Source organism: Balaenoptera ricei, chromosome 10, assembly GCF_028023285.1.
Source record: "Balaenoptera ricei isolate mBalRic1 chromosome 10, mBalRic1.hap2, whole genome shotgun sequence".
NCBI classification, from domain to species: domain Eukaryota; kingdom Metazoa; phylum Chordata; class Mammalia; order Artiodactyla; family Balaenopteridae; genus Balaenoptera; species Balaenoptera ricei.
Window position 1 is genome coordinate 41,659,598 of NC_082648.1, and position 10,450 is coordinate 41,670,047.

Consider the following 10,450-nt stretch of genomic DNA (forward strand, 5'->3'; position numbering starts at 1 on the left):
TACATATTGTGTACTCCATTTATTCACTTATTTACTTATTTCTTTCTTTATTATTTTCCCCCAGGACTTTATTCTGTGCGCGTGGTGGGGAAAGGGAGGTGAGGGAAGGGAGAATGGGGCAAGGAAGACGCCCACCCGTGCTGCACTGGTGGGGTGGTAGCAAAGATTGTTGCCTTGGAGAGGAACATGGCAGGGGAGAGGACCTGTGGGTTGTTCTCTGCAGCCCCAGACGCCCAGAGTGGTGGAGAGAGGAGGAGGGTTCATGTCCATAAGGAACCGTTGGCTGTTGGGGAAACTTTCCTGCCAGGTCAGGCACAGCACTGGGGGCTGTGTTTGGAGCTTGGGTCTTCTGTATGAGTTTACTAATGTTTACAGAACTGTGCAGCAGGAAAATGGAAGACTGGGGGGAGGTGAAAATCAAAAGCTGGCCCGAAGGGCATGGGGAGCCCCTGATGGGAAGGTGTGCCTGTGGGCTTTCAGGACTCCATTATATGAAATGTCCAGAATAGGAAGCTGTAAAGAGACAGGAAGTGGATTAGTGGTTCTTTAGGGGTGGGGGTTGCCTAGGTTACAGAGTTTCTTTGCGTGGGAGGTGGGATGATGAAAATGCTCTAATATTGATTGTGGTGATGGCCACACAACACTGAATATACTGAAAATCATTGAATTGTACACTTTAAATTGTATGACGTGAATTATATTTAAATAAAATTGTTATATTAGGGAAAAAAACCTACAAGGGATAAAGTGTGAGGGGCAGGCATTACCTTGGGGTAGGGAGAATGGATCCTAGTCTATCACTGTGTACTCTGATTTTAATGTCTCAGGATACTTGAAATAGCTACCCAAAATGTCATCTGCTTTGCCTAAGACAGTGCTTAAAATTCTTCTTCTGGTGGTTTTTTTAAAAGTCAAATCTTTAGTTCCTAAAAATTCCCTGTTTAAATGCCAGTACTTTAGTAAAAGATGATATTTTAATTAATCAGTTACTATTTTTATAGATACTAGTAGGCTGTTGATAGAAATTAAAGCTTTGGGTAAGAGAAACAGAATGGGGTATTAGAGTATGGGTAAGGGTTGAGAGTGGCCAGTACCAGAAAGTGAGGTGCTGAATAAGGATGTGAGACTCTTCAGAAGAAACTTCATTTACATCAGAGTATTCCTAAAGTTGGTGCTATTATTTATGACTACATTGCTTAAAACCTATACTCTTTTGATAAAATTAAGATGTTTTGCTCTTTACCAAAAAAACTGAAAGAATGAGAATTGCTCAGGCTCAAGGTTGCAGGTGAGACATTTGCTTAACATCTTTTTTTCAAATATATTTTTAAAATATTTATTTATTTCATTTATTTATTTGTTTTTTTGGCTGCGTTGGGTCTTAGTTGTGGCGTGTGGGCTTCTCTCTAGTTGTGGCGTGTGGGCTTCAGAGCACATGGGCTCTGTAGTTGTGGCATGCAGGCTTAGCTGCCCCGTGGCAATTCCCTGACCAGGGATTGAACCAGCATCCCCTGCATTGGAAGGCGGATTCTTAACCACTGGACCACTGGGGAAGTCCCATGATTACCACCTCTAATGTGTTCTTTTAAGTAAATTAATTCCTAATTCATTACCACAAAGTGATTTATAAGATAATGATTTGGAGAGGTTCTTAACTGGGAGTGGCATCTAGAACATGCTAGCCATCAGCTATAAATAGACTTGTAAAACTAAGAGAGTGCGTCACTGAGAATACCCTGGACTTTTTTTTGACACCCAGCCTATATATCCAGTATAAACAGTTTTTTAAGTTCAAATCAGAAAAATTCCTTTCTTTTTAAACATTTCCTCTTTCCTTTGTTCTGTATACTCATTCTAGAAAATTCAGACAACTTAGAAAGTTATGATGAAAGTAAAATTTACGTGAAATCTTGTCATTAGTAAAAATACCGTAATATTTGATAAAGATCCTTTTAGATATCTCTCTGTGTATGTACATATACGTACATAATTTTATATAAATGGATTTATACATACTATATATTGTGGAAAAAGAAGACTTGGAATTGTATTTGGTTATGAATCTGTTAGAGGCATTTCTTTTCTTTATTTATAATTTGCAAGCTTGCCAAGAGAAAACTAGATCCAAGATCTGTGATTTTTCTAACTAGGGAATCTATACAGCATATATGGTTATTGTCTAAATTAATATAAAGCTAGTAAGATCATCTTAATAGCTTATTTGATTAATGCTGGTACAATTTATAAACTAACAAAAATCTGTTATAGACATATTTGTGACTCTGTTTAGTTCTCTAAATCATATTGTAAAATTTTGCTGTTAGCCCAAGACTTGGAGTGAAGGGGCTACATTCCAGAATGGTAAAGATAGACTCTGTAGCGTAACGGTTTGACATACACACACACACAAAATCCTTGTCTCTTTACATGATCTGTCAAGAAAATTGTTATAGCAGAGAAAGTCTGAACACAGAGAACAGAACATAGTCAAATTTAATCTTACCTAAGTCCTTCACCTTAGCCTGAATAGCCAGATAAAAAGGATCTGTATTTAGCTTTCTGAGTAGTAAATATTCTTATCCTTCAACTTTCTTACAGAGAAAGGCAATTTATAGCATAGTGTCTAAATAAACATAGTGCCTATGTAATTGATATTTACCCAAGCCTTAGAAGGATGAGGAATTCTGCTCTAGAAGAGCAGACCCCCTGAAAGCACTTTGTCTCATGATGCCACTATTCCCTGTGTTGTATAAAACGGTCCACAGGAACTTTTGTTCATTCTGTATTAAAAAAAATCTGGTATGGTGCCATCTATGATATATGCTCTTTGTCAAGTGCATGCTTAGATGACATGTGCAAATGCACACACGGAACCTTTTGTGATTTTGATTGGAATTGCATTGAATCTATAGATTGATTTGAGAAGAACTCACATTTTATTAGGTGACTCGTCCAACTCACAGAATAAGTATATAATTCCATGTATTTAAGTGTGTTTTAGTGTTTTTCAATAAAGTTTTATTAAAATGTCTTGCATATTTTGGGTAATTTTATCCCTAGGCACTTTATATGTTTTTTGATACTGTTATGAACAATATCCTTTGTAAAGTTAAAATTTCTAATCATTTTTGGTATATAAAAATGTAGTTGATTTTTCTATGTTTTTTTGTTTGTTTTTACAATGTCTTTTATTGGTAATGATGGACTTGAGGTAATCAACAGTTCAGCTACAGTCTATAAAGGGTTTTTGTAAAAATGCATTCATTTTCTGATAATAAATAAATCCAGACTCTGTACAGTTTAGAAAAACTATGATGGTGGCAAATAGCAAAATAGAAAGATAATAAATCTTGGGTTCAAAATGAAATGATTAAATCAAAGAAGAGTGTTAAACATATTTTTGGAGTCCCCTCATTGGGGAGTCATGTAACGGACACCATTCTCTCTCAAGGCTCTCGAGTGGGCACTAGAATAATGTCGACTTTAAAGCCTTCTCCTCTAATGTCCCCTCTGGTTCAATTTTTGATTATGAAACAAATCCTTTTGGCATGAGATGAAAAAATAAAAGTGCAGATTCATTCAGGTGGAATTAGTTCAGTTAGATCTTTTGGTGTCCTAACAATTCAAACTGAAATTAAGGGCTTCCTACAGCATTCCTATAAGCTTCTGAAAACACAGCCAAAGGGCACTCAGAAAGATGAAACATTTTTCCTATTTCTGTAAATATTCAAGGGACTGAAAAATCAACACCTAGAAAAAAACAAGGCATAAATTCATCAGCACCAAGTAGAAAAGATCTTCAAATGTTGCAGGTCTGTTATGTGTCCTGATATCCTTGTGTTGATGAATAGGTTCACAATCTCCCCTCTAGGAAAAGTCCACTGCCTAAGGTTAACACCTTTAGGCAAAAGGTAAAGCTCAGCAAATGACTTCATTTTACATTTTGATTCATCCATACTTTTTAGAAAAAAGGAATTTCAAGGTTTTGGCACTCCTTTAAACACATTTTCTTTGGAGGACGTATGGTTTCAGGTTAGAGTGTCTTCCTTCCCTACTTCATTATTTGTTCAAGTGGAAGTATCAACTTTATTACGAGTAGTTTCAGCTACCATTTCAAAAGTTGCACTTAGTCACAATACAACAGCTTACATTTAAATGAGACTCTAGTAGTAGTTAAAACTGTTCAAAGTTGGCCATTACAAAATCCTGGTAGTCTTTCTTGCCTATCAGATATGATTAAATTGTTGGTGGCTAGAACTCAAGTCACATACAGTCAACCACATTATTGGATCCACAACCTACATCTTGAATTTGCCTAGTTAGGCACACACAGCTACACCTGCTCCAGCTCTGCAGTGAGACACAGATCCAACAAGCTCCCACCTGTTCAGCACTGGATCAAATGCATCTACTATATTTAAGTATGCATTGCCATTATGACGACCAACTGCAAAGATTTTGCCCATCACTGTTGTGATCCCCACTCCACCCCCGGGAGTGGTAAGGGCTGCTACATAATCCCACTTGTTGCTTCGAGGATCATACCGCTCAACTGAACTCAGAGGAGAATTATCATCAAAACCACCAACAACATGTAAGCAACCATGGAGCTCACTAACTCCATTGCCTGCTCTTCGCTGACCCATCTCTTTAACTTCTATCCATTTATCGAGATGTGGATCATACCTCTCCACACTAGATAGAGAAGCTACTCCATCCTTGCCACCTACTGCATAAACATGGTTCACAAGAGTCACAGAGTCAACTCCTCCACGGGGAGTATTCACTGGTGCCACTGTACTCCACTGATCAGATTCTATGTCATATCTCTCAACATCGTTGAAGCAAGTGTTGTCATTTAACCTTCCAATTGCATAAATCGGGCCTCCCAAGGAGGCCAAGGCAATTCCTCACCTCTTTGTGTTCACTGATGCCTTCATCATCCATTTAATAGTGAGACAATCAAACATCTCCATACTACCTAAATGTTCATTTCCATCATGTCCACCCACTGCATACACTTTACCTTCCACTGAGATTACACCCACATGTCGCCTCCGACTGTTCGTTTCTGGTCCAAAGAACCAACTGTTTTTGTTTATAGAATAGCATTCGATACTGCGAAAGGGGTCGCCTGATCCACCTTGACCACCTACATAAAATAGCACACCAGCAGTATGTTTCCTTGGGGTAGTCCGAAAGGAGTATTCAAAGTCAGGTACTGCCCTGCTACTCAAGTGAGGGTGGTAATTTCTTGCTTCATCCAATAAATCTCTACATTTTAGGTTTTCTTTGACAATCTGTTCTTTTGCCACAGCACCCATAAGAAAATCAACTGGCAACAGCGGCAAATGAACAAAGTCTTCACACTCCACCACTTCAGGAAAATGCTCACAGGCATACTGATCCACCATGTCCATTAAGTCTGTATGACTGTGACTTTCTGCAAAGACTCTTACTGCCAGACAACTGGAGGGATGAAAATGTAACTTCATGTATTCACAACAAGCTCTAGCCACCAGTTCAACCTTCAATGTGATATCACAGAGTTCTCCATTTTCATAAAACTGAAGAAGAGAACCATGAAAATCTTTCCAAGCTTCATTTGTTTCAAAGATAAAGGAGTCTTCTCCATCACCATCACCAGGTGAAGATCTGTTCTTTATTTGCTGGTGCTGTTGCCTTTTCCCCTTTGTGAAGCGATTCCTAGCTTGTTTTGCATTCATAGATTCTGAAGCCATTTGTAACACTCTTCTTTTAATACAGCTCTCTTCTCAAACATCCCATTTATTCTTTTGTAAAGGATGGGGAAAAGGCAGAACGTAGATGCAGTTCACTAAACTTCAGACATTTTCCAAAACCTACTTAACTGCCATTGTCCAGTTAGCTCAGTCCTCGGCTTGTCCCTCCGCTCGGTTCCTCCCGGCCTCGCCAAGGCTGCAGCCGCGCTACCAGGTTCCCGCAGCCCTGAGCGGCACCGTACCAGCCCCACGCGAGCACCCGACGGACGCGCGCTCTTTTGCGCCTTTGTGTATTTTTGTATCCAGCAATCTATAGTATTTTTTAAAGTATTGCCATCTGTTGTTCTCTTTTCTCTTCTGAAACTGCCATTATTTGCGTATTACGTCTCCTGGATCTATCCTCTAAGTCTTGTATTTTCCATCATGATTTCTGTTTGTATTTAAGCTCTTTGCTTTGAGATAGTCCTTCTGCTTAATTTTCCAGCCACAATTCAGATCTGGACAGTAAACATTCTCTCCTTTAATTCATCTGCAAATTGTTTTCCTGGAAGATCATAGCTTTTCATTGCATAAATTCTTTATTTTTACCTGTTCTCATATATCCTTAAATGTCAGCTCAGTAATCTTTAGGATTTACCTTCTTCTTTACCCTTTCTATTGCTAAATTTCTTCTTGCATATCTGTGCTTCCATTTAGGATTAGTTTCCTTTTATTCGAAGAATTCCCTTTAGTATTCCTTTAATTCAGGTCTGCCAGTGGCAAGTTCTCTCAGTTTTTGTTTGTCTGAAAATGTATTTAATTTTTCTTCTTCTTCTTTTTTTTTTTGTCTTTATTTTTGAAGGACATTTTTTTATTGAGTATAGAATTCTAGCTTGGCAGTTATTATCTTGCAACACTTTGAATGTGTCGTTCCATTATCTTTTGCTTTCATCACTTTGTTGAGAAGCCAACTGTTAGCCTTACTGTTGTTCCTTTGCACAGCTTGCAGGATCTTAGTTCCCCAACCAGGGATTGAACCCAGGCGCCCTGCAGTGGAAGCAAGGAGTCCTAACCACTGGGCCACCAGGGAATTCCCATTCTTTTTCTTTTTTATCTCTGTGAGCTTCAGTCTAGATGATTTTTCTGACCTGTCTTCTAGTTCACTAATTATCTTTTTATTTGTGTGCAGTGTGCTGTTAAGCCCTGTTGAGTTCTTAAATGTGATTATTTTTCAGTTCTAGAATTTCCATTTCATATTTCATACAGTTTCCTCTACGGAATTTCTCCATCTTGTCATTTAATTTCTCAAACCTATTCATTATGGTTATTTTAAAGTTCAAGTCTGATAATTCCAGTATCTGGCTCTTCTGTGGATCTGTTTCTCTTCTCTGATATCTCTTCAGTTTTTGTCGTTTGATCTTGTCTGGAATACTAGTAATTTGTTGTTTAATACTGAAAATGGTTTATGAAAAATTAAAGAGATAATTTGAAGCCCTGAATGGTGTAGTCTTCTTCTTGCAAGGGTTTGTTTTTGCTTCTGACAGTCAGTTAGGGTAAGCTTAGACTATCTTAATCAAGCCAGGGATTTTGTAATGAGAAGTTGAGCTTTAGTATTTATAGGAGCTGGTCTCTCCTTAGGTGTAGGCCTTTGAGGGTTTCAACTAAAAGTAAAGCGCGCTTGCCAGGGTTCCTCTATCTTGTTAGGTCCTGAACCTCCAGTTTTTTTCCCCCCACAAGCTCTGTAAGACTACAGGAAAACCAGTTTAGTTTTTCAGACATTTAGCTACTGCTTTTTGCTCAGCTTCTCAAACTGTCATTACTACTTTTGAATCAGTAATGCCTTAAGGGGAAAAGAGGCACTGAATGTCAGGCTTATCTCTTAGAACTTATTTTCTGTCTGAGATTTTAGCCCCTCAAGTCCTTGCTGCCTTGGTACCTCTCTGATATCTACAAATAGATTTTTTAATTTTAAATTTTGTTCATATTTTCCAGTTGTTTTTTTGCTGTAGGCTTGGTCTGCAAGAAACTCCACCATTACTGAGAGCAGAACTCCCTACAGAATAACTTTAAAAATAAGACAATCGAAGCAAAGCAGTGATACTCAGAGCCTACCTTAAGTTATTTGCCTTTATGTAAATATTGTGTCAGTGTCAGCAAAGATGATTTTCTATTTACCTTTGAGACGCCTTGACTTTCAAGGGCATCAAGTGAATTTTTCTTTAAAAATCTCTCCTTTTGTTGGTCTTATTTCTGCTATATCTGTTTTCTTTATTCTCTCCCCCACTACTTCCTTCATAATTCTGAGAGTCTTCTAATTTGACTTAGACAAGATGTGTCTAAATTGTCCCATTAAATTGTCTCTGCAGGTGATAAAATGATGGCTCACTCTCTCCCTTTAGCTCTAGAAAATAAGGCAATCATCAATGAGACTGAGTGAAAACATTCCTTAGCTTGATTTCCCCATACTAAATCTCAAGTAATCTTTTTAGTTTTTATATAGTTGTAATAATAGCTTGATAGTGTATCTTTGTAACAAATTTTCATGTGACTAACAAGCCTACAACAATTTCCTATCCTCTAGAAGTGTCTAAAAATAATAAAATGTATTACATGATCTTGCCCCATCTAGCCAAGGCTAACAGACCCACAGGAGAAATTCTAACCCAAACTGGGCCAGTCAGATCATCACTGCCAGAAATTTGATATTTGTGACAATTAAATATAGGGATAGAGTTTTTAGATCTGAGTAATATGATACACAGCCTCTAAGATGGGGCCTCCATTGTACCCCTTCTTCTAGTATTCATGTCCTGTGTTCTCCCCTTGACAGTAGGCTGGGCCTAGTGAGTCACTTCTAACAGACTACAGCAAAAATAATAAGATGTTGTTTCTGAGGTTAGGTTGGAAAAAGACTGTGGGTTCTGTTTTGAGGGCTCTCTTTTTCTCTCTTGCTCACTTGCTCTGAGGGAAGCCAATTGCCAGGTTGTGCTGCCCTTTAAAGAGGCCCATGTGTCAAGGAACTGCATGCAGGAGGTCTCCAGCTAACAGGCAGCAAGGAACTGAGGCCCTCGATTGAACAGCTGTCCAGATACTAAATTCTGCCAACAACCATGGGAGTGAGCTTGGAATAGAATTCTCCCTCAGTTGAGTCTTCAGATTAGACTGCAGCCCTGGCCAACAGCATGACTGAAACCTCACGAGAGATCTTTTCTAGTAGAAGCCATCTTGGCTGCACCCATATTCCTGACCCTCACTTCATCTCTTCAACTGCTTGCTGCTCTAATCTTTCCATTACGGCATTACAACTGATCAGCTTCCTTGGTTCTCACCATGTTTTCTTGTGTTTCCTTCATCAAGGGTTTCCCCATGAGTTCCAGTATGTAACTCATTTGGTATGCTTTCTTGTATATTGTCACTGGGCTGGGTCATTCCTTCTGTGATATGCTGCAGCAAGGATTTCTATGAATGCCACCCAGAATCCTGGGTTTGTCCTTCCTCTGTAGGTCAGACCTTGGATATCTTGGCCTTCAACATCCTGGACACTTAAAGGAACATTTAGCTGTTGTTTCCCTAAATAATGCCTAACATGGGAGCCAATCTGCCTAGCAGGCCTTGCCTGGGTCCCTGATATATTCTCTTTGAACTATCTGGGTACCTCACCTGATCTCTTCAAGCTCCTTTTTCCAGGGTTAGCTTCTCTTTGCCGTACTATCTTGGACCCTTCTGATTCATTATGCCTGTTACTCGATAAGAACTAGTTGTCTACAGTATTATCATTATCCTTCCAACCCTCTTCTCTACCCCACCCCATTTATCAGATGGAAGCCATGCCCTATGTCTCAGTCATTTTTTATCCAGACTCTACCCAGGTAGATTGTAGCTCAGGTTCAAATCACACTCACTTCCCACCATGGGTGCACTATTTATGATTACAGTTGAATACATTCAGCTGGTTTATGTATGCAACTATATTTTTATGACATTTTATGGTATAGAACTTTGGGTTTGTTTTTGTTCATTCCTCTGCATATAATTTTTGTGTGTATACTTTCACATGTTCATATGTATATTTTTTTTGTGAAGGGTTTTGAAGAACCTTCAAGCACTACCTAAACTTGCTTCAGAGTAGAGGAGGGATGGTCCAGTAAGTTTTCTCATTTTTCACCTTAGGTTGTCAGTTGCATTAGATTGCTAAAGCATATGACCTTTCATTCAATTGCCAAATTCAGTAGCTATAGTCTACTTACATAGGGCAAAAGATTATAATCTTAAGCACATTACTGCTAATATCTATCAAAAACACTGAAAAAAAAGAATAATTAGGGGCTTCCCTGGTGGTGCAGTGGTTGAGAATCCGCCTACCAATGCAGGGGACACGGGTTCGAGCCCTGGTCTGGGAAGATCCCACATGCCGCAGAGCAACTAAGCCCATGCACCACAACTACTGAGCCTGTGCTCTAGAGCCCACAAGTCACAACTACTGAGCCCACATGCCACAACTACTGAAGCCCGTGAGCCTACAGCCCGTGCTCTGCAACAAGAGAAGCCACCGCGATGAGAAGCCCGTGCACCACAACGAAGAGTAGGCCCCGCTTGCTGCAACTAAAAAAAGCCTGCATGCAGCAACGAAGACCCAACACAGCCAAAAAGAAATTTTAAAAAACAAACAAATAAAAACAAACTGTATGTTTTCTCTCCAGATGTGTGGGTAAGCCCTGTATCAGATATCT

At 39.1% G+C, this 10,450-nt stretch overlaps 1 protein-coding gene across 1 annotated transcript; it reads right to left on the reverse strand.

Annotated features, from left to right (window-relative positions):
- Window positions 1-4,263: 4,263 nt before the first annotated feature.
- LOC132373166 (kelch-like protein 8) lies at window positions 4,264-5,741 on the reverse strand. The gene is given in 2 exon segments (XM_059935839.1): window positions 4,264-4,328; window positions 4,331-5,741. Coding segments are annotated over 2 exon segments (1,476 nt in total).
- Window positions 5,742-10,450: the final 4,709 nt, after the last annotated feature.